Source organism: Chlamydotis macqueenii, chromosome 6 (genome assembly GCF_036417535.1).
Source record: "Chlamydotis macqueenii isolate bChlMac1 chromosome 6, bChlMac1.mat, whole genome shotgun sequence".
NCBI classification, from domain to species: Eukaryota; Metazoa; Chordata; class Aves; order Otidiformes; family Otididae; genus Chlamydotis; species Chlamydotis macqueenii.
The window spans coordinates 2076449-2100860 of record NC_141561.1 but is presented as its reverse complement, the minus strand read 5'-3'; the positions used below and the strand labels follow the sequence as shown (position 1 = coordinate 2100860).

The 24412-nt window shown below is 40.7% G+C and overlaps 1 protein-coding gene across 1 annotated transcript in view; it reads right to left on the bottom strand.

The window, feature by feature from the left end:
- NEB (nebulin) overlaps positions 1–24412 on the bottom strand; it is a 124121-nt gene that overhangs the window by 55060 nt on the left and 44649 nt on the right. The window contains exons 54-86 of the mRNA XM_086750430.1: positions 24134–24238; positions 23931–24038; positions 20414–20725; positions 19544–19747; positions 19085–19189; positions 18882–18989; positions 17674–17985; positions 16775–16978; positions 15905–16009; positions 15088–15195; positions 14255–14566; positions 13640–13843; positions 13085–13189; positions 12476–12583; positions 11261–11572; positions 10642–10845; positions 9469–9573; positions 9181–9288; positions 8479–8790; positions 7734–7937; positions 7438–7542; positions 5711–5818; positions 5224–5535; positions 4504–4707; positions 4217–4321; positions 3964–4071; positions 3477–3788; positions 2223–2426; positions 1909–2013; positions 1361–1465; positions 958–1269; positions 552–656; positions 203–301 (exon numbers count right to left, since the gene is read on the bottom strand). Of these exons, the coding sequence (XP_086606556.1) occupies positions 203–301; positions 552–656; positions 958–1269; positions 1361–1465; positions 1909–2013; positions 2223–2426; positions 3477–3788; positions 3964–4071; positions 4217–4321; positions 4504–4707; positions 5224–5535; positions 5711–5818; positions 7438–7542; positions 7734–7937; positions 8479–8790; positions 9181–9288; positions 9469–9573; positions 10642–10845; positions 11261–11572; positions 12476–12583; positions 13085–13189; positions 13640–13843; positions 14255–14566; positions 15088–15195; positions 15905–16009; positions 16775–16978; positions 17674–17985; positions 18882–18989; positions 19085–19189; positions 19544–19747; positions 20414–20725; positions 23931–24038; positions 24134–24238 (5829 nt within the window). The remainder of the gene's footprint in view (positions 1–202; positions 302–551; positions 657–957; positions 1270–1360; positions 1466–1908; positions 2014–2222; positions 2427–3476; positions 3789–3963; positions 4072–4216; positions 4322–4503; positions 4708–5223; positions 5536–5710; positions 5819–7437; positions 7543–7733; positions 7938–8478; positions 8791–9180; positions 9289–9468; positions 9574–10641; positions 10846–11260; positions 11573–12475; positions 12584–13084; positions 13190–13639; positions 13844–14254; positions 14567–15087; positions 15196–15904; positions 16010–16774; positions 16979–17673; positions 17986–18881; positions 18990–19084; positions 19190–19543; positions 19748–20413; positions 20726–23930; positions 24039–24133; positions 24239–24412) is intronic.

The following is a 24412-nucleotide window of genomic DNA, read 5'->3' as shown; positions in this document are numbered from 1 at the left end:
TCAGAGCAAATCTCTTTACTCAGCATGATCTCTATGTGAATGCAGCACATATGTCATACATTCACAGAATTCCCAGGGACTGATTGAAAACTGGTTTGCGTTTCTTTAAAAAATAAAATAAACATCCTTTTAAAGAAAAAAAATCCTACCAGGTAAATATACAGACCAAGTTAACAGCCTGGAAGCATGCTAGCAAACTTACATCACTAAGAATTGCACCACTATTCTTTGCTGTGATATAATCCACTCTGTCCGCCACTGGAGTAAATGGAAGAGTTTCAACTTTTGTACGGTACTTCCTCTGTACAAGAGAGAAGATGAACAGTCAGATTATACTGGAATATTTTATAGCTAACACAGTAATTCTGAATACATAGATAAGACAAGAAATCTGACATAGAAAGAAAAACTCTCCATACACAATGAATGTTGTGGAAATAATCTAGTTATATTTTTAATTGTAAAAAAATATTGATGTATTAAATTATTGAAAATACTTTAAATGACAAATACTCTTAAGAATATTTTAGTATTGGAAAACATTTTGTTACCTCATTCAAGAGATCTCCAGCATATTTAACATGGTTGATTCCAACAGAATCATTTGGCAACCATCCAATTCCCCGCAGCCATTCCAAATCAGATTTGTAAATAGCCTGGGAAAACAAAACAGGGTCCATGCTGTTAGCTAGTTTCCTGTATGACCCAGCAAGATTCATAAATAATGGCACTTACTTCCACTGGTGAAAAGGAAAGCAGTAATTACAATATGAGCACTATGTCTGAACTTACGACACTACAAACTTGGCAATATTTAACAGTGGCATATTCTTTGCAATCCTAATAAACAGCAAAGCCAATTCACCGAATTCAGCAGATTCCCACTACTTAAAGCTGAAGCAGATTAAGAAGACACAAGATAGTAATAAGTGAAGCTAAGTTTTCACGTTAACTTACATCACTCTGAAGATCATAGGCTTTCCTAGCCTGTATGACGTCATTCTGATCTGGAAGACAGATCCACTGGTGCAAGTAATGCCGGTAATCAACATCACTGACCAAAGACTGACCGTGTTTAGCTGATAGGATAGATAGCATGTCTGCTGGTAGGTGGCACTGTGTCTTCCATTTGGCAAAGTGTTTCTTGTATTCTAATTCACTCTGAACTTTGCCTATGCCGAGGGCAAACTGCATTTTCGTATCTGCTTTTGCATTTGGAACTCCAACATAATGTCCTTTCTGCTTCTCGTGCTCCAGTTTGTATTTATACTGGGTAAAGAGCAAAGGTCACCATTACTAATGATCATCATGAATTAGCTCTTAAAGCATGTGACGAGCTAGATGCCTTTTTGGCACTTACATCACTAGCAATTTCTCTGGAAGCTTTGGCTGCCTTGATTGGGATTGCATCTGCTCGCAAATCGTAACTTATCTTCACCTCATCCCAAGCTTCTTTATACAGTTTCTGAAAAGACAGCAAAACATCACATATAGGCTAAATAATCTGGCATTTGCCATTAAAGAAACACATAGTTTACTGCTATTTGTTTGCTGAAATATCGATATAAATTTGTGCATTACTCCTGCTCCTAGCCAGAAATAGTGCTGCAGATCTTACTGCCTTTCAAACATGTACATGTTTGTACTCTCGTCCATTTCAACAAAATATTATCTCAATGGTGCATGATATGAATGATTTTTAAACAGCTGTATATAAGCATTTATTTTAAAATGTCTAAATACTTCAAGAATACTCAGCAGAAGGCAGGGAATGTTGCAAGCCCTGTATGAGGACAGACTTCAGTGAGATTCACGTGACTTAATCTTGTAAGTAACATCTTAGAGTGTTAAAATTCACGGGATATACATACTATTTTACAGAAATGCAGAAAACAATGATAAGCATACCTGGCTATAATTGGCAGCATTAGTCTTGGCTAGGTTGATTTCAGGTGTGTCTGCCATAATATGGACCATAACCTTGTCCTTTTCCCAGGCTTCTTTGTATTTTGGCTGTTAAAATAGTTCATTTCATGATATTGTAATTACAGAATTTCATTTGTCAATAACATAAACCCCCATAAATCTCTCCTGAATTATCATCTCTAAAAACTAATATATCTCGAAAAGCATTAACCACCGATTAATTTTATATTTTAGCAGTGAGATTTCTCTTTAACTGTTTATAGCTTTGAAACAACTTTAAGAACATTGTAACATACAATGCTGACTTGTTCGGCATTCACTTTAGCTAGAAGAATGTTCGGAGAATCAACAATACTGGTGTATTTCAGGTTTTCAATAGGTGTACGATACACTCTGTCACTCAGGAGATCCTGGGCATGCTTCACTCTCTTAACATCCGGAGAGTCGTTAGGCAACCAGCCAATTCCACGGAGCCATTCTAGGTCAGACTTATAGATGGCCTATATCAGACATGGTCAGAAAAGGAAAACACTGTTTAAACTTACTGTCTTAATTATTTTAAATTATATAAAGCAGTACAAGTTTTAGAAAATGTCAAATTAGCTAAAGCTAGATTAATTCTTTTTATATACAAGAGATTTCAGTCTTAAGTAAACGACCCAATCATAAGTAAAACACAATCTAGGAACCAGGTTTTAAGTAGTTCATTTCTTAAACAATACATTCTAAATCTTATGCAGGTAAATAGAGGGGAAACAACTGAACAGAATTGCCATTAATGATAAGTATTAAGATCTTAAAAGACTCTTCCGGTTCCATTCTAAATACTTATTTCCTCTAGTCACTTCAACCATTTCCTTCAACAATTTCCATCCAAACAAAAAACTAAGCTGCCCACCAGGAAATTTGACAAAAAGGAGGAAAGAAAATGGTTACAGAGGTAATGGGCACTAGAGATAACTGGCATAATTCGTGAAATGGTATCAGGCAGCATTATGTAAGTTTTAATCGAGCAAATCCTTCAGCAAGGAACAGGAATCTCACCTTGAGGCTCATAATTGAAACAGAGGAAGAGTGACTGATGTTGACTGACAAGTAGCAAATCCAAGTCAGCAAATCAGCTGCACTGACTCCTCCTGCTTTGAGATCAGCCACTAAAACATCTTATCTGCTATCCTACATAATTTTCTTGCAATTAAATAAATTTCCAAGTCGACTCAGGTAAACAGGAGCCATAGAAGTCAAAGTAGCAAACGATGTTATTTCATGAGTCCCATCACAGTGAGACAAATCCCTCATCATTTCAAAATCATAGCACTCCAAACAGATATGTAACATAGCAGATACCAACTAAAGCTTTTATAAAATTTAGAGGTAATACCAATACTTTTTAAAGGGAAAAAAGAGCAGGTAATAGTAGTAACATGAAAAACTGAAGAAAAAAGTCTAAAGATAAATGCTTTCTGACTGTAAAATATGAAACCATCAAAATAAGGCTAAAATATATAAACAGCAACAGCAGTAACTACCACGTCTCTACACATACGCACATCACTCTGTAGGTCGTAGGCCTTCCTGGCGTGGATCACGTCATTCTGGTCAGGCAGACAGGTCCACTGGTGAAGGTAGTGCCGGTAGTCAACATCACTGACCAGTGCCTGGCACTCCTTGGCAGCCTGCACTGACATCGCATCGACCGGTATGTGGATGTGGGCCTTTGAATCATGGTACGCCTTCCTGTAAATGCGGTCGTTCTGCAGCAACATGGCACGCGCAGCCCACGACAGTTTGGGATCCTCCTTGGCAGTTCGGCACCCAATGTAGTGGCCCTTCTGCTTCTCATGCGTTTCTTTGTATTTGTACTAGAAATACAGAAACAACGTAAGCAGCCACATAGTGCTCACCTGAACACGGCTAACAAACAAAAGGCTTTCAGCTTCCTAAGCTGCCAATCCTTTGAACAGAACTTCACTCACTTCTTCCCAGCTGGACACAGGAAGAGACAGACACAGCAGCCACATTAGGAGAAGACCGTACCTCGCTAGCAATGTCTCTGGAAGCCTTGGCATGTTTGATGGGAATGGCATCAGCTCTTATGTCATAGCTTTTCGCCTTGGCGTCATCCCAGGCCTTCTGATAATGTTTCTGCAAAGAAAATCCATCACCTTTGTTACACGCAGTCAAGACTCTCTGATACCAATGCCTTTTCTTGAAACTTGCTTTGGAAGGGCAATTGTCAGACTTTCAATTTCATAATATTTCACATGCATGAATTCTTTTATTCTCTTACGTTGCTGATGTTGAGAGCATTGACTTTGGACTGCAGCATCACAGGAGTATCGGAAGGTATGGAGATCTGCGTCTTATCTTTATCCCAGGCTTCACGATACAGACGCTAAGGAGAAAGGAAGCAGAATGACATTTCACTATGGGCTGAACACCGAAAAAAACGCACCTCAGAAATTCTTTGGTAATTCTGATTTGCAATCATTTCCAATTAGTCATTCCCATGGTAGAAACTCTAGTCTCTAGCACACAGAAAAGAAATGGCATCAGATAGGTGAAAGGTAAGCTTACGTCACTGATCTGCGCAGCATTGATCTTAGCCTGGACAACATCTGGCGCATCAGTAATGCTGGTGAACTTGATCTCTTCTGGCCGCGTGCGGTACAACCGCTCATTCAGCAGTTCCTGGGCTTTCTTTGCTTTGACCACATCCACAGAACCTTCTGTCAACCATCCAATGCCTCTCATCCATTCCAGGTCTGACTTGTACACATTCTACAAATAAACCAAGGATTACTGCTATGGCAAAGACAACCCTACATACAGGGAGGTTTTGTAGAAGGCTTCCCCAACCAGTCAATGAGATTGTCATATACCAGGCCCTTCCCACACACAGTTAAATCCCTGTTTTGCATAGGAAGGTAATTACTTAGCTTTTAAAGATACTTGCTACATGCAGTCCAGTGGTGTAATCTGACTGCAAACATTCTGCAGCAGACCAAAAAACCATCAGAAACAAACGTTACGTTTCCCCTCCATGTGAACTGCCCAGAATACTTCCAGCCCCCAAGCTGAAAACACTACTGATTTGGAAAGGATCATCCAGATTAATGAAAATTAACATACCAGGACTGACTGCAGGCTCATGAAGGCGCATTTGAAAGGACATTTGCCCAGTCACTAACCAACAGAGCCTTGCACACCTGCCATAAAGCTCTTCTACAGTTACTCTCACTCACATCACTCTTAAATAGCAACAGCAGTAACTACCACGTCTCTACACATACGCACATCACTCTGTAGGTCGTAGGCCTTCCTGGCGTGGATCACGTCATTCTGGTCAGGCAGACAGGTCCACTGGTGAAGGTAGTGCCGGTAGTCAACATCACTGACCAGTGCCTGGCACTCCTTGGCAGCCTGCACTGACATCGCATCGACCGGTATGTGGATGTGGGCCTTTGAATCGTGGTACGCCTTCCTGTAAATGCGGTCGTTCTGCAGCAACATGGCACGCGCAGCCCACGACAGTTTGGGATCCTCCTTGGCAGTTCGGCACCCAATGTAGTGGCCCTTCTGCTTCTCATGCGTTTCTTTGTATTTGTACTAGAAATACAGAAACAACGTAAGCAGCCACATAGTGCTCACCTGAACACGGCTAACAAACAAAAGGCTTTCAGCTTCCTAAGCTGCCAATCCTTTGAACAGAACTTCACTCACTTCTTCCCAGCTGGACACAGGAAGAGACAGACACAGCAGCCACATTAGGAGAAGACCGTACCTCGCTAGCAATGTCTCTGGAAGCCTTGGCATGTTTGATGGGAATGGCATCAGCTCTTATGTCATAGCTTTTCGCCTTGGCGTCATCCCAGGCCTTCTGATAATGTTTCTGCAAAGAAAATCCATCACCTTTGTTACACGCAGTCAAGACTCTCTGATACCAATGCCTTTTCTTGAAACCTACTCTCTTGGAATTAACATCTCGGGTGCTCTGTTTGTTTGCTGTAACTGGCAGGCTTACAATAACAATCCTGGCAAGCGTCTTAATAGAAAACTCACAACTTAAAAGTTAAAGTAGGTGCAAGATCCAAAACACAAAGAGATGGCTGAAATATTCCTGAAAACCCATCACAATGTCACCTCTAACAGACCACTGCTGACCACATGCCTAAACTTACAACATAGGCCCCAAACAGACAGTCCAATCGACAGAGTGTACACCTCCATGACTAACATTCAATTCTGGGTGACCCTACAACAGTCAGGGGTTCTGCTCACAAACACCTGATTGCGGAGTCATCGCTACTGGGGACAAAACATCTGTTCTACTGACAAATCGTATCCAGACTCCACTTAAGTTATGAAGTCTCCTGACAGCTGCTAGAGACGACTTCTTTCTTTACCAGTCTTTTTCAGTCCTATGAAGAAAGCGAGTATAGGCAGAGAGGCTCAGTCCATTTATGAGACTGAACAGAAATCAAAGTGTTTTCTTGTGTCTAGAGAAATCCAACCTGTCCAGGACATCAAGCCCAAGAACATGAGAGCTCCTTCTCTAGTGGCATCTCTGTCCACAGAATTTTGTCAGCCCAGCTGGCAACTTTATCCTAAGTACAGGTGGGTGCTTTTAATTTCGTTTTTGATGACTGCAGAAATTCAGAAACTGAATGCTAGTGCAGGTCAGACTATAAGGAACTCAGAAGAAAAACAGTAATCAAAGCATGAGCAAGACAAAAATAGGGAAAGTGAAATGTATGTTGCAATAACACTTGAAATATTTCGAGCTTAATTCAATCACATCTGGTACTTCTGAAATATATTTTAATACTAACAACATGAAGAAAGGCTGTGAGTAAATAGAGTTTCCAGGCGAAGCCCCAGACCAGCCCTGCTGAAAATGCAAAATGGGAAATGTTTCCAGCCTTACAGAATCTCCAGTGTGTTAGTCCCATAAAACTAGGGAGAGAAATAAGACAAATCTGCAAAACACATCAGGGTTGATGAGTCTACAGACTCCAACAACGACTCAGTGGAAAGTATTTGCCAGTTTTGTCAAAGGGAGAGGAGCTGTGTGGAATCGCACGCTGAACTTTGGAGTTTGCTCATGAACACACAAACTATCGAGCAAGGCAGGCAGTTCCATGAGTCACTTCCTCAGGAATCTGTGCAGTTTAGGACAAAACGCATCAGTGCTGTCATGTTCCACAGAAGCAGTTCCATCAAATTCATATTCACACACACTGAGAGAGAATACATTGGCATGGATTCCAGATCACCAGCTCAGACCTGCTTGTATAATAAGTGTCTGGTTAATAAATAGTGCTCGCTGGTTCATCAACAATACACTCTGCCTAGAGCCCCTAGATCTAATCTACTATCTGCAATACAAGTACACTAGAAGATGGCATTAGTATATCACCATTTACAGCAAAATCTAGAGAACATAGGCCAAAAAATGGAAGAACTCTTAATTTTGTAACACTTCACACATGTATCATTTTATTCTCTTACGTTGCTGATGTTGAGAGCATTGACTTTGGACTGCAGCATCACAGGAGTATCGGAAGGTATGGAGATCTGCGTCTTATCCTTATCCCAGGCTTCACGATACAGACGCTAAGGAGAAAGGAAGCAGAATGACATTTCACTATGGGCTGAACATTGAAAAAACCCCACCACAGGAATTCTTTAGTAATTCTGATTTGCAGTAAATTCCAATTAGTCATTCCCCATAGAAATTCTAGTCTCTAGCACACAGAAAAAAAATGACCTTGCATAAATGAAAGGTAAGTGAAAGGTAAGCTTACATCACTGATCTGCGCAGCATTGATCTTAGCCTGGACAACGTCTGGTGCATCAGTAATGCTGGTGAACTTGATCTCTTCTGGCCGCGTGCGGTACAACCGCTCATTCAGCAGTTCCTGGGCTTTCTTTGCTTTGACCACATCCACAGAACCTTCTGCCACCCATCCAATGCCTCGCAACCATTCCAGGTCTGACTTGTACACATTCTACAAATAAACCAAGGGTTATTGACATTGCAGAGACAACTCTGCTTATAGAGAGGTTTTGTACAGGGCGTTTCCCAGGCTCCTTCTCCTGTAGTTACACAACAAGCAGCCAATGAGACTGACATATACCAGGCCCTTCCCACACACAGCTAAATCTCTATTCTACACAGCAACAAAGATGTTTCTAAAGATAATTGCTACATGAAAAACAGTGGCATAATGTCCAAATAATCTGCAAGCCAAGTACAAGCAAACATTCTACAGCAGACTGAAAAAACATCACTTCCTTATGAACTGCCCGGAATACTTCCAGCCCCCAAGCTGAAAACACTACTGATTTGGAAAGGATCATCCAGATTAATGAAAATTAACATACCAGGACTGACTGCAGGCTCATGAAGGCGCATTTGAAAGGACATTTGCCCAGTCACTAACCAACAAGGCTTTGCACACCTGCCATAAAGCTCTTCTACAGTTACTCTCACTCACATCACTCTTAAATAGCAACAGCAGTAACTACCACGTCTCTACACATACGCACATCACTCTGTAGGTCGTAGGCCTTCCTGGCGTGGATCACGTCATTCTGGTCAGGCAGACAGGTCCACTGGTGAAGGTAGTGCCGGTAGTCAACATCACTGACCAGTGTCTGGCACTCCTTGGCAGCCTGCACTGACATCGCATCGACCGGTATGTGGATGTGGGCCTTTGAATCGTGGTACGCCTTCCTGTAAATGCGGTCGTTCTGCAGCAACATGGCACGCGCAGCCCACGACAGTTTGGGATCCTCCTTGGCAGTTCGGCACCCAATGTAGTGGCCTTTCTGCTTCTCGTGGGCTTCTTTGTACTTGTACTAAGAAATACAAGAAAAACTGTTAAAAGAAATAGTGAATCTGAGATGAATTTCCCATAATTTCATATTGCTAGTGGTCACAAATATATTTTTTATGTTACCAAATATAGGCATTCACAGGTTAGAAATGCCTAACGCATTTTTGCTCCACAACTTTTGTTTATTTTCATTGTAGTTTATTATTTTCTGGTAATAATCTGATTAATATCAGGATTTGTAACTCAACTTTCCTTTTGGAAACTGTTGCCCATTTCTCTTCTGCAGTGAATTCTTTGTTAGTAGTCTTTCAAGATGAATCTGATATGCCATGCTTTTTTAGGTTGTACATAGCTTATTACTTCATTCTTTTTTCTCAAGCTAATTGAAAATAAATACAAAGGAAGAACATACGTCACTCGCAATGTCTCTTGATGCCTTTGCACTTCGGATTGGAATTGCATCAGCTCTCATGTCATAACCCTTCTTTTTGGCTTCTTCCCAGGCTTCTATGTAAAGTTTCTACACAAAAGAAGACAGAAAATGGCTTCTCAATTTTCTGAAAGATGAAATTTCTACATTTAATATTTTTTTTTCTTAAAATTCTAAGGAATATATATTCTAGAAGATCTTTATGGTTAAAGAAATGCTTACTTAATTTCTGAATTTCCATTACTTTAGTATATATTTAAATGTTCTTACATGGCTAATATTAGCTGCATTGGCCTTCGCTAAGAGAATTGTCGGTGTGTCAGGCATGACATGAATTGAGGTTTTGTCTGCATTCCAGGCTTCTGTGTATAAACGCTAGGAGAGAGGAAAACACATTCCTTTAAAAAGTTTCTTTATGTGTGTCATGATGGAAAGACTGCAAATTTGAAAGTAGTAGTTACCAAGAATATACACATGATATAAAAGAAAAGTAATCTTGAAGTAGAACAAGGTATATATAACCAAAATAATAGATTTGTCCAAATAAAGTACTTCACAAAGTGTGATGGGTAGTTTAAGCAAGCCTTAAACACCCTGAAATAGCAAAGCTTCTCATCTAAGAGCTCAAGAAGGAAACTTTGTCCTTCCTCGTTTCCTAGGCTGAGCTGGCACAGCAATCGATTGATTTAGGATTGCTGGCAAACTGCTGTAGGAGGAGAATGATATTCATTATTCTGCCGTATCTATGTAAGTTATTTGATTGGTGTTCCTTATTAAAGAGGAGCAGGTACTTTGTGACTTTCATCCTCCAGGTCTGAGATAAATTGCAGAAGCTTCACTTCCAGAGCGCATAAGCTATTTCCTCATAAGTTGTTCATCATGACATTCAGTCACCAATACGTCACTACAGCAGCTGTAGTAAAAGCCTCAGTATTCTGCTACATCCTATTTTACAGCATGGTCATGGTATCACCACCTCCAGATATACTCTAACACCTTGCTGGAACATATCTTCTGCAGATTTCACAGGATTGTCTAAGAACTGCAGAAAAAAATTTAGCGTGTTCTGTCAGAGATGAGCTTTGTATAGTGAAATAGCATTAACAAAATAGAAAGATAATACCGAAAATATATCTAAAAATAGAATTTCAGCTGGGATGGGAGGAAGAGGGAAATTAACCAAAAATTTTAGTATTATTCTTGAAAAATATGTGAGTTAGGTGATTTTTTTTCTGGAAATTTTTACTAAGTGTTCAGTTCAGACACAGCCCTGAGATAAGAGCTTTCCTGTGCAAAGGCTGAATTTAGACATTCATTTTCTCCAAGTCTAGAACAAAAAAGTGTCTTGACTTACTTTGTATTTTCTATTTTTCATCTTATGAACAAGTTCTATTAGGTAGTAATACTAGTGATTTTGAGAAAAAAAATCCACACAAATCTCACCTTGTTCATTATCTCAGCATTTTGCTTGGCTAAGACCATGGCCAAAGAATCTGTCACACTAGTAAATTTAATTTGGTCTGCTGGTTGACGGTACTTCCTTTCACTCAGGATTTCTCCAGCTTTCTTAGCTTTCTCAACTTCCACAGAACCAATAGGAACCCATCCAATACCTCTTAGCCATTCCAGGTCTGATTTGTAAACGGCCTGAAAAAATTTGAAAGTTATTATATATGTGCAAGTGTGAGCAAATATTAAGATAATTATACAAAAGCATATCCTAGTATATACAAACAATCATGTATATTTCTGCATATTATCAGGATGTGGTTTTGAAAACAATTGTTACTTTTGAAGATTTAGTAAAATAATTGTTAAATCACAAAAGGTATAGAGCTATTGAAGAACTCCAGAAATCTCGCAGTTACACACAAATTACACCCCAAGCTAAGGACCAAGAAAGTAGGATTAAACACATATTTGATGGAAGAACATTAAACACTTCACCTCTATCAACATGTCTGATACCAGCAACTAGAGTATATTATACATATTTTCAAAATTATATTGTACAAGACCCAGTATATTTAATGATGTGTTACAAATCTAACGATTTACTCACATCACTCTGTAGGTCATAGGCCTTCTTAGCATGGATAACATCGTTCTGGTCCGGCAGACAGATCCACTGATGCAGATAGTGGCGGTAATCAACATCACTGACCAACTCCTGACATTTCTTGGCCAACACGATTCCCAGCATGTCCACTGGGCTACTGAAGTGTGTCTTTGTCTTCTCAAAGGCTTTCTTGTACTCCCTGTCACTCTGGATCTTGGCTACGTGCATTGACCACATCATCTTGGGATCATCCTCTATGTTACGGGCTCCGATGTGGTGGCCAAGCTGCTTGCGATAACCTTCTTTGTACTTGTACTGAAATAAAGTATATTCATATTCACATGTGTACTTATAAATTAATAAATAATTCACACAGGTTAACAGTTTTAAAAAATCATTAATATTTTGTTTAGAGAAAAACATGATCTAGGTATTTCTATTATTTTATTAATTTTCACATTAAAAGGATTTTTATTACAGATACAATGATCTCTGACTTTTTAATACAACTACATCACACTCTCAATTAACTGAACATTTAATGTCACACACTTCCAAACAAGTCTGATATTCCACATTCTTTTAATATCAAGATTAAAATGTAAAGATTAACTTATTTTAAAAGCTTATTACAAAACATCTTGATTAAGATAGTTTGATCTGGTCTTTATAGTAACAGTTCAAATATCAATCTTGATAGAAAAACAAGGAGCATAAAAACTGTTACCCTGATGTTTCCTTATCCCAGAAGCAAAACCTGTCATAGTCATTGCTTTTTTCCCCCTGTTTTTGTATTTAGACATCCTCAGGAAAAGACAACAATTTAGAAATTTTAGAATTGATTTACTAAAATATCTGTTTCAGGGAGAGATTTTAAAGTATTTCCTATTTTGAATCAGAAATTAAATTTACTAACTCCAGCATAGAGTTGTACACCTTATTGATCATCATAATTGAACATTCATGGACATCAGTGGAACTATTACAGAGAGCATAGAAATAATCCTCATAATATTTTATTCATTTATTACTGTGAGATATGCATAAAAATACCGGCTATGCATTCCTCCCATGTACTCGAGGCATGCAGTAGAATCACTGGATTTCGGTATTATCTATGCTATAAACTTAAGGTATTACATTAACAAACAATGGAACAAACATTCTGATTCTTTTCAGCTACCAAATCCATAGAGACATAATAAAAAACCTGCTTACATCACTAGCAATCTCTCTGGATGCTCTGGCAGCTTGAATAGGGATGGCATCAAAACGCAAATCGTGACCCTTCTTCTTTGATTCTTCCAAAGCTAGTTTGTACATTTTCTGTGAGAAAAATCACATTTTTGTTTAAAAAAAAAACAACTACACTTCAGTTAAGCATATCTACGTAATGAAACAAATCTAGTCCCTAAACAATATTGTCAATGCTCAGACAACTTAAATATCTGAACACAGCTGTGTCTTGTCTAGAAAATAAAAAAAATGCAGATTTCAAAGATCTTGTAATGGTATTGTAGATGTTTGGAAACTGGAAATAATTTATGGAAGGCAAAGAAAAGAATATTCTAAAAGGTAAATTATTTATTTCCATGCTTTGCTATAGAAATTATTTCTCATTTATCACAGAGAATATATTTTCAAAGCTCAACTAGATAACCAGGAGGTAAATTCTAGCAAAAGAATGACTCTGATTTTAGAAATGGAGCTGGCAATTTGTGAAACTAAACAACTCGACAATATTATTATATTAATTAAGAGTCAGAGTTGAAAAAATTGTACTTGTCAGAAATCCTTTCATTCTCTCACCTCTTCAGTTTTACTCACCTGACTGTAGTTCAACTGGTTTTGTTTAGCTAGCAGGATTTCTGGTGTGTCAGGCATGACATGAACCATGGTCTTATCTTTATTCCATGCTTCAGTGTACAAACGCTGAGAAAGAATGTAGGAAGAGATTAATATTGCATTCCCAAACAAGTTAATATCTCATAAATCAGGTAAAACATAGAGCATACTAGGTAAAATTATAGGAAATATAGCATGGATAAACAGTTCTGTATTTAATCAGGTGAAGATATCATTGTTAAAAAGATAATTTGAGGAAATTTAACAAAACTTAGAAAACTGCCACGTTACTTAAGAATAACAAATAAAAGCATTATTACTGCCCACTGCACAGACATGTCAAAGAAAAGAAAAAAATGTAATATGCAGAACATAATGACAAAGTTGAGTCTTCCATTACACGGCCTCATAGTTTTGATTGAAACAGAGTTCAATGCCCTGAACTTCAGCATTACCTGTGATCATTACACTTCTAGTCACGTCTCCAGGGTTCAGGTGGAGACTGCTGACATGTTACCTAAGCGAATCAAGACTCACCTTATTCATTATCTCCGCATTCTGCTTGGCTAAGACCATCCCTACAGAATCAGTGACACTGGTAAACTTGATTGTGTCCGGATGCTGACGGTACAATTTATCACTCAAGATCTCTCCTGCCTTCTTGGCTTTTTCAACTTCCAAGGAACCAATTGGGACCCAGCCTATGCCTCGTAACCATTCAAGGTCAGACTTGTAGTAGTTCTATTAAAAAAGAATACACAGGTTATTCTAACAATAATAATAATGCAATTTATACAGTGCATCTTTTCACAGTTAAGTAACCTCATTATCAACTTCTGCTTCAAATAAATTTAAATTCTAGAGAAAATCTTAGAAAAAAATAAGTGCATCTCATCTACATTAAGAAAGAAACCGTTATCCAAGTTTCACAGAATGGAAAACGACAAATAGTCCTAATTCTGGAATTATCAAATTTAATTTAAATATCAATTAGTTAACATGTCCTATCAGAGGTCTGAGTTTCAATTAGCAATAAAACTTTAAAATAAGTCTTGAAAATTTGGTTCTAACACATTGGTATGTGATGGTCTACTGACCAATGTAAAATATTAAATACATTCCTCACCAAAAATTAAATCAAAAAGAGCTTACATCACTCTGTAGGTCATAGGCCTTCTTAGCATGGATAACATCATTCTGGTCCGGCAGACAGATCCACTGATGCAGATAGTGGCGGTAATCAACATCACTGACCAACTCCTGACATTTCTTGGCCAACACGATTCCCAGCATGTCCACTGGGCTACTGAAGTGTGTCTTTGTCTTCTCAAAGGCTTTCTTGTACTCCCTGTCACTCTGGATCTTGGCTACGTGCATTGACCACATCATCTTGGGATCATCCTCTATGTTACGGGCTCCGATGTGGTGGCCAAGCTGCTTGCGATAGCCTTCTTTGTACTTGTACTGAAATATAAATCAAGATATTATATTTCTATAGCACCTCTAAATATAAGTTACTCATATTAAATATTTCTAATAATAAGCTCTCCAAATTTCTCGATAGCCTATAATATTCTCACATTAAATTCTTGAGATTTGAGTTAAAATCCTAAATAGAGATTTTTAAGTAAGTTTTTTTAAAAAAAACCACTCTTGACTAAAATTAGTGAGAAATAATCCTCTCCTTATCAAATATATTTAATTCTTATTAAATATAATAATATGCATGCTGTTAAGATTTAATTAAAGATACAGGTTTATGAGCTATAAAACTAACATGACAGCAGCATTACATTGTACTTATAACCTCTCAACATTTAATTTTTATAATTAAATCTTTGAACATATATAATAAACCACTTCCAAAAATCTATTATTTGAGATCATAGTTTAATTGAAATGCCTTTTACAGAATCCAGCTGGTAACTTCTGGGTTGCAAAGATCAGATGTCATCACACAATGAAATACAAAAGTAGTTTCTTACATCACTGGCAATTTGCCTGGATGCTTTGGCAGCTTGAATGGGGATAGCATCACTTCTCAAATCATAGCCTTTCTTTTTCGCTTCTTCCATGGCTTGTTTGTAGAGTTTCTAGGAGAAGAATTAAACAATGGGATTCATGTAAGTTCCATATATCACACCTTCCGCAAAACAAACTGCTTGTAAGTAGAGCAGATTTTTAAAATTGTGTTAAGATTTATTCTAACCCAGCTTTATCCAACTTTCTTAATTCAAAGCCCCAGATCAGTAGCTGATACAAATTCACATCAAAGGAAGATCTTTGCTAAATACAGTAGCTAATGATTTTTTTTCTTTCAATACTTTAAATAATATAACATTGATTACAATTTTAGGGATAAATTATTCTTCTACACAAGTGGAGTAAAACTTACTTTTTAAAGCCACCTCTTACTGATGTGAACTTATTTGCCTAAGCTAACATTGAACACTGGGATCACTGCTCTTCATAATTCTGCTGGAAACTATCTTTTTGGTATTTCCAATGTGGGAATTAATTTTGTGCCTTCCAAATGGTATGCATGCTGCAGAAATTACTCCCAAAAACTCACTGGAGACACACAACTTCTTGTGGAATTTATTCTCAATAGTGCTCACTGTTGTATGTACATATGCACTACCGTACACATATGCAAACGATGTTTTTAAAGTCACAAATTTGAGGATATACATTGGGGTTCACTTCAAGAAACCGATGGTAACATCTAAATAAGCTGTATCAGAATACTGATAAACCAGCCATGAAATGAGCCAGGTACATTTGGAGAGCTAACACACTCACCGCACTGTAGTTCTGCATGTTCTGTTTCGCCAGTGTGATTTCAGGCGTGTCAGGCATTATGTGGATTTGTGTCTTGTCTTTATCCCAGGCCTCGGTATATAAACGCTGCAGGAGAAATAACATATGTTAACGGGGAAAAAAAATGGTAACTACTTGGAGAACTCCTAAAGCATAAGAAGAATTACAGATCTGTACTACAAGTTAAGTCTAAAAAATTCTTATTGCTTAGATTGCAATGAGATTTTATATTCACTTGTCTAGATATTTAATGTCCAGGTTAAGAATTAGTAACTTAGAAAGAATGCTGTTTTTATTAGTTTAGAAAAAAGGCACAGAACACCAATAAGACACACAGAGATCCAGACTATAAGAAAAAGGCCTGTTTGAAAGAGAAAATTGTTTTATTGATGTAAATAGGATTGAGATCAGGGCCACAGATTCAGAAAAATTCTTCCGTTGTAAGTACTACTCTGAATTGTCTAAAATACAGGTATTTCAAAGATTGCCCTAAACCAAGTAGTTTATTAATTACTAGATTACTAGATAAACTTGATAAATTATTAGATTTATTAGACAAATTACAATATTAAAAATTAGATTAAAGTTAGGTAACATTAGCAGATACACAGTAGAGTTTGTGGAAAGCTTCACAATCGATAATTGCAATTTAACTTGTTAACTTGGAAGATATTATTAAATTAGCACTTGCTGAAAATAAGTTACCTCTTGATTGCCAAGAACGTAACTTACACTTTTAAGGCCTTGCTGTGCTGAAATCTCACACAGCAACCACATACCGATATTTCTAGGCCTGTCTCCAGGGTTTAGGCAGAGATTGCTGACATGTTACCTAAGCGAATCAAGACTCACCTTATTCATTATCTCCGCATTCTGCTTGGCTAAGACCATCCCTACAGAATCAGTGACACTGGTAAACTTGATTGTGTCCGGATGCTGACGGTACAATTTATCACTCAAGATCTCTCCTGCCTTCTTGGCTTTTTCAACTTCCAAGGAACCAATTGGGACCCAGCCTATGCCTCGTAACCATTCAAGGTCAGACTTGTAGTAGTTCTGTTACAAAATACAAAGAGAGCTGTCTCATTAATATTGCCAGTTAAACATTTCATACACACCATGCAACTGCTGCTTACTTTCTGTACGTTGCCTTCCTCCTAGATCAATCTGCAAACCAATCTCTGTTAGTAGCCTACATTCAGACCAGTTAGCTGTCTTCAGGAGGCATAATTCACTCAAAAACATCTTAGGGAATGCTCAAAGAGTAAGAGGATTAACACAAATCCTTGAAAGACAGCATAAACTTTTCCTGTAACATTTGCTCCCAACCAAATAAATGGTAACCCACTAAGAACAGCAGGGCTTAATTTAAACCATTATCTCAAAGACAGAACAAAGAAATTTTCTCCACTGAAGTAATGCAACTAAAAAAACCAAGTCCTACTAGGCAATTTCCTCTTTATATTTTAATCTGCATATAAAGGTATTAAGATTCTCTATTATGAAAGATAATATGAAGCTAATTCTACTATTCACCTAAATAATTAGCTGTATGTAGACCTTCATAATATTCAACTTTCCTTAGACACAGATTCATTAATTCTCTCCTAAAAATCTTATGACCTTGCTTGGGACAGATAAAGAAAAACATGAAAAAATACATGAGAGAGAGCTCAAGCAGCTTCGACACTTTATATTCCAATGAAATTACATAAACTTTAGAACTCCAATGCTTATCAGTGAGTACTCACATCACTCTGTAGGTCATAGGCCTTCTTAGCATGGATAACATCGTTCTGGTCCGGCAGACAGATCCACTGATGCAGATAGTGGCGGTAATCAACATCACTGACCAACTCCTGACATTTCTTGGCCAACACAATTCCCAGCATGTCCACTGGGCTACTGAAGTGTGTCTTTGTCTTCTCAAAGGCTTTCTTGTACTCCCTGTCACTCTGGATCTTGGCTACGTGCATTGACCACATCATCTTGGGATCATCCTCTATGTTACGGGCTCCGATGTGGTGGCCAAGCTGCTTGCGGTAGCCTTCTTTGTATTTGTACTATAGGCAAAAAAAAGGTCAGTGAGTTTCTTTACGTCCCTAGCATCCGTGTGGAACAACCTCCAGACAACTTAGTATCTGAAATCACAGAGACTTTAGAGTGAGATTCATATAACCTTATCTGCCTGATATCACCTTCACACTTTCAAAGACCCTCCCTGACCTACATATTAAGAGCTACTACTCAGCAACTGAGAGTAAAAAAAGTCTCCACATTATAGCAGCGATACAAAAGGCACTAAGTTCAATAAATATTCTCTACATAAAGAATCAACTAATGACCTTCAAGCATAATAGTCAAATAAACTCTGAGTCAATCTATGGAGAACATTAAACCTGGAAGAATGTAGAGACAGACCTGGACGTGTAAACAGAGACACCAAATACATATACGGAATAAATGTACATATTAAAACTTAATAATAAGAAAATTTAATTACATTCATAGTACCTTTATTTTTACATAAAAACGTGGTTTGTTTTTTATTTCCTGATACCCAGCTCAGCTGTGTAGCTGCAACATCAGGGGAGTGCAAACTGGCAGTATGGAGGGCACAACACCACCTCAAAGATCGAATCTGTTGAGCAAGGAAAGGCAACCACAAGCCCTGGACGGACGTTGCTTTCGATTATGTCCATCATCTGACTCCCACGGTTACTCTCTCCACACCACCTACACATTCCCTCACCACAACGCACAGCCATAACACGCAGGGACAGCCACAGGCAGACTCTCTACAACCATCACGTTTATGGACCAGCTCAGTGGTAATGACAGGGAACAGCAGTCTTGCCTCCATTCAGCTCAGGTTGCAAACCCTGGGCTTCCACTTTTCCTCCACCTCCTTCTGAAAGACTGAAGGAGAGTGTCCTGCCAAGGGCTCCTGCATACTTACATCACTGGCAATGTCTCTGGAAGCTTTAGCAGCCTTGATAGGAATGGCATCTGCCCGCATGTCGTACCCCTTCTTCTTCTCCTCTTCATTTGCAAGCTTGTACAGTTTCTGAAAGAGAAACAAGCATTCCCCTCAAGCAACGCTGCTTCCTGGGCCACACCACTGTCCAGGGAGGGACACTTAACCCCACCTCAACCACCTACCTCACTTAAGTTCATTTGGTTCTGCTGGGCCAGCAGAATGCCAGGTGTATCCGGCATAATGTGAATGCTGGTCTTGTCTTTCTCCCAGGCTGATGTGTACGAGCGCTGAAATAATGAGGACAACGTTAAAGAAGACCACGCAAGCACAAGGCAACAAACTCACAGAGCAAACTACCTCAACAAACTCCAGCAAGGGGCCTCTGCTTTGCACTGACACAGGAACGCCTTTTCCTGTCACAAAACTTTCTAATGCTTCAGCCTTTTTTTTCCACACTGCACCCAGTCGCTGCTTCTACCACACAAAATAGAATTTGATCTAAAACAAGCAACACAAATCCCTGATGCAAGACAATGCAACATCCACCCTTGCAAAACCCACGCCCTGGAAGGAGACCGCCCAAACCCCATGGAAACAAAGGTGCTCGTTTCCTTCAGGGTGCAAACACAAGGAAGGCTCACATGGTCCATAATTGCAGAGTTGTGCTTTGCCAGAACCATAGGCATCGAGTCAGGAGGGCTCGTGAATTTGATGGTGTCCGGGTGTTGCCGATACTTCTTCTCACTCAGGATGAGGCTCGCCCTCTTATTCTTCTCATCGTCCAGCGAACCACTTGGGGACCACCCAATGCCCCGCAGCCACAGAAGGTCGGACCTGTACACGTTCTGAAAGGACAGGCAAGGACACCAAGCTGCTCAGCAACCTCTCTGCTCCACGCAACCCCTCCTCCTACCAAGGGAAGCTGTGCCTACCAAAACACATTCTCCTGGGTCAACCCACCACCCACCACAAAAGGAACTCCCCATGCCTACAAAAACACACGGAGGTATCAAGCTATCCCCAAAGCGCTCCCACCACAATCTTATGCACAAAAACCTTTGTCTTCCCTGAGAAAGATTTGCCCCATTTGCCAATCTCCAGCTGACAGAGGCACAGCAGGAGCCTTATACCTCATCACCTAATGCTCTTCATATCATTTGCCACTGCACACATGGCTTCTCTGTGCTCACTCTTGGTCCTCCACAAGAAAATATTTGACTCTGTTGACCCTTCCCTGCCATATAGAAGGACTGGCACCGGCCATAACCCTCCCTCCAAAAACATCAAGGCAAGATGGGACCCTTCTGTGACCATGAAGTACGAATGCAGGCAAACTTCATCCCTGCCTGGTCACAACATCAGCTCTCAGCAGGACTGTACAGCCACAACTCAGTCTCTGTCTCACAGAAACAGCCCAAACTCAAGCTCCCCACATCTGCAACAGCTCCAACAAGGGAACACAACACAAGGGACACCTCTGGCTTTCACACAGACAGTAAAGAAGAACTTACATCACTCTGAAGGTCGTACACTTTCCTGGCTTGTACAACATCGTTCTGGTCGGGCAGACAGGTCCACCGATGCAGAGGGTGCTTGTAATCAATGTCGCTGACCAACTCCTGACATTTCTTGGCCAACACAACTCCCAGCATGTCCACTGGGCTACTGAAGTGTGTCTTTGTCTTCTCAAAGGCTTTCTTGTACTCCCTGTCACTCTGGATCTTGGCTACGTGCATTGACCACACCATCTTTGGATCATCTTCTATGTTACGGGCTCCAATGTGGTGGCCAAGCTGCTTGCGATAGCCTTCTTTGTACTTGTACTGCAGGGTTAAAGAAGCTCAGTGAGTTGCTGACCAGCTCCTCTCTCTTCTGACACTATCCTGGGCCTGTGAGCAACCACTTTGCTACTGGAGCCTGGCAGGACCACCACGTGAAGAGACGCCTAAGTGCAGCAGATCCCTACTGTGGCCTCCACTTCCACCCTACCCCACACCTACTGGGCCACTGAAGGCATGTGGAGGCCCACATGGCAACTTCAATCAAGCCAGCTCGGGAACCAGGAGCAGTGCATGCCATCACACAGGGTCTCCACACAGCCTACGCATCCCCACGGAGCGGCCAGCTCAGCAGCTGGGATGCAAAGCTGGGCAAAAACCATCGAACTGCTCCAGCACCCAACCTGGGCCTCATCCTGTGCAGCCCTGTCCGCACTCACCCGCACAGCCCTCAGCAGCTGACACACTCCCCCGCACCAGGCTCTCCTGCACAGCGCTCAGGACTCTTGTTCTCCCAGCCTGGTGCGTGTCCTCAGCTGCAGGCCTACAGCCACCAAGCTTGGGGAAGTGACAAGAGGCAACACAACACTTTTTCAGCAATGTGCATGTCGAGAGCTTATAGATGAAAACTAGAGATGAAGCAAATAAAGAAAACTTTGTGACTGTTGTCTCCTACAAGCCACCAAGTCAAGGAGAGGAGGTTGTGGAACAGTTCTTTACTCAACTGCAGTAAGCATCATATTTGTAGGCCCTGATCCTAACACTGATCTTGACACGGGACTTCAACCAGCTAGACATCTGCTAGAAAAGCAGCACAGCAAACTGGAAGCAGTCCATGAAACTTCTGGAGTGCATTGAGGAAAACTTCCTAGTACAGGCGATGGAGAATCTGACCAGAAGAGAGGCACTGCTGGAACTGTTGCTCATGAATGAGGAAGAACTTACGAAAGAGGTCAAGACTGGAGGTAGCCTGGGCTGCAGCGATCATGCCCTGGTAGAATTGTCAATCTTGAGGGTCAAAGGACAGGTGAAAAGTAGAGTCAGTACCCTAAACCTCAGAAACACGAACCTTCAGCTGGTTAGGGTGCTAGTGAATGGGATCCCTTGGGAAACTGCCCTCAGAGGTAAAAGAGTGAATGACAGCTAGGAGATGTTTAAAGACATTTTTCTTAGGGTGCAAGAGCTCTCAATCCCAACATGCAACAAGTCAAGCAGGGGAGGTAGGAGGCCACTTGGCTAATTCAAGATCTCTTTGCCAAACTAATACACAAAACTGAAACGCATAGGCAGTGGAAGCAGGGATACATATCCTGGGGAGATACAGGGATATGGCCTGGGAGTGCAGGGAGAGGATCAGAAACGCCAAGGCACAATTGAAGCTGAACTTGACTAGGGATGTAAAAAATAGCAAGAATGGTTTCTTCAGGAATACAGTACAACAAACAAAGACGAAAGAAACTGTGGCCCCCCTCAATGAGCAAAATGATAGACCTGGCTACAACTGACACAGAGAAGGCTGAGGTGCTCAATAACTTTTTTTGCCTCAGTCTTCACTGGGAAGTGCTGTAGCCACACCACCCAGTTCACTGAACCCTAAGGCAGGGACTGGAAGAATGAAGAACCACCCACTGTAGGAGAAGATCAGGTTTGAGACCATCTAAGGAACATGAAGGTGCACAAGTCCATGGGACCTGATGAGATGCATCCAAAGGCCCTGAGGGAACTGGTAGACGAAGTTGCTAAGCCATTATCCATTATATCTGAAAATTAGTGGCAGACTGGTAAAATTCCCAGTGACTGGAAAAGGGGAAACATAACCCTAATTTTTAAAAATGGGAAAAAGGAAGGCCTGGGGGACTACAGGCCAGTCAGTCCTGTCTCTGTGCCCAAAAGATCACGGAGCAGGTTCTCCTGGAAAACATGTTAATGGACATGAAAACAGAGAGGTGACTGGTGACAGCCAACATGGCTTCACTAACGGCAAATTGCACCTGACAAATCTGGTGGCCTTCTGTGACAGGGTTATAGCATTGGTGGATAAAGGAAGAGTGCATCTACCTAGTCTTGTGCAAAGCATTTGATATTGTCACACACAACATCCTTGTCTCTAAAATGGAGAGACAGGGATTTGACAGGTGGACCACTTGATGGATAGAGAATTGGTTGGATAGTCACACTCAAAGAGCTGCAGTCAACAGCTCAATGTCCAGGTAGAGACCAGCGATGAGTGGTATGCCTCACGAGTCCATATTGGGACCAGTATTATTCAACATCTTTGTTGGCAATATGGACAGCAGGATTGAGCGCACCCTCAGCAAGTTTGCCAATGACACCAAGCTGTGGTGGGAAGGGATGTCATCCAGAGGGACCTTGACAGGCTTGAAAGGTGGGCCCTTGCAAACCTCAGGAAGTTCAACCAGGCCAAGTACAAGGTCCTGCACTTGGGTCAGGGCAATCCCAAACATGGATGCAGGATGGACAGTGAGTGGATTGAGAGAAGCCCTGTGGAGAGGACTTGGGGGTATTGGTGGAAGAAAAACTGAATACAAGCTGACAATCGGTGCTCATAGCCCAGAAAATCAATCATATCCTGGCTGCATTGAAAGAAGTGTGGCTAGCAGGTCAAAGGAGCAAATTCTCCCCGTTTGCTTCAGTCTTGTAAGATCCCACCTGAAGCACTGTGTTAAGCTCTGGGGAAACAGATCTGCCTGAGCAGGTGCAGAGGAGGCCACAAAGATGAGCAGGGGGCTGGAGCACCTCTCCTGTGAAGACAGGCTGAGATAGTTGGGGTTACTCAAGCTTGGATAAGAGAAGGCTGCGGGAAGACCTCAGAGCACCCTTCAATACCAAAAGGGGGCCTGCAAGAAAGCTGGAGAGGGACTTTTAACAATGGCATTTAGCAGTAGGACAAGGGGTGATTGCTTCAAACTGGAAGAGGGTAAGCTTAGATTACATATAAGGACTAAATTCTTCACGGTGAAGGTGGTAAGGTACTGGAACAGGTGGCCCAGAAAACCTGTGGATGCCCAGTCCATGGAAGAGTTCAAGGTCAGGCTGGACAGCGCTTTGAGTAACACGGTCTGGGGGAAGACATCCTGCCCGAGGCAGAGGAGCTGGAACTAGATGATCCTTAAGGTTCCTTCCAAGGCAAACCATTCTATGATTCTATAACTTTTTCCTCCACCTTTTTCTGAAATGTCAAGAATGACTGAACGAGAGTGTGCCTTGCCAAGGGCTCCTGTGTACTTACATCACTGGCAATGTCTCTGGAAGCTTTAGCAGCCTTGATAGGAATGGCATCTGCCCGCATGTCGTACCCCTTCTTCTTCTCCTCTTCATTTGCAAGCTTGTACAGTTTCTGAAAGAGAAACAAGCATTCCCCTCAAGCAACACTGCTTCCTGGGCCACACCACTGTCCAGGGAGGGACACTTAACCCCACCTCAACCACCTACCTCACTTAAGTTCATTTGGTTCTGCTGGGCCAGCAGAATGCCAGGTGTATCCGGCATAATGTGAATGCTGGTCTTGTCTTTCTCCCAGGCTGATGTGTACGAGCGCTGAAAAAATGAGGACAACGTTAAAGAAGACCACGCAAGCACAAGGCAACAAACTCACAGAGCAAACTACCTCAACAAACTCAAGCAAGGGGCCTCTGCTTTGCACTGACACAGGAACGCCTTTTCCTGTCACAAAACTTTCTAATGCTTCAGCCTTTTTTTTCCACACTGCAC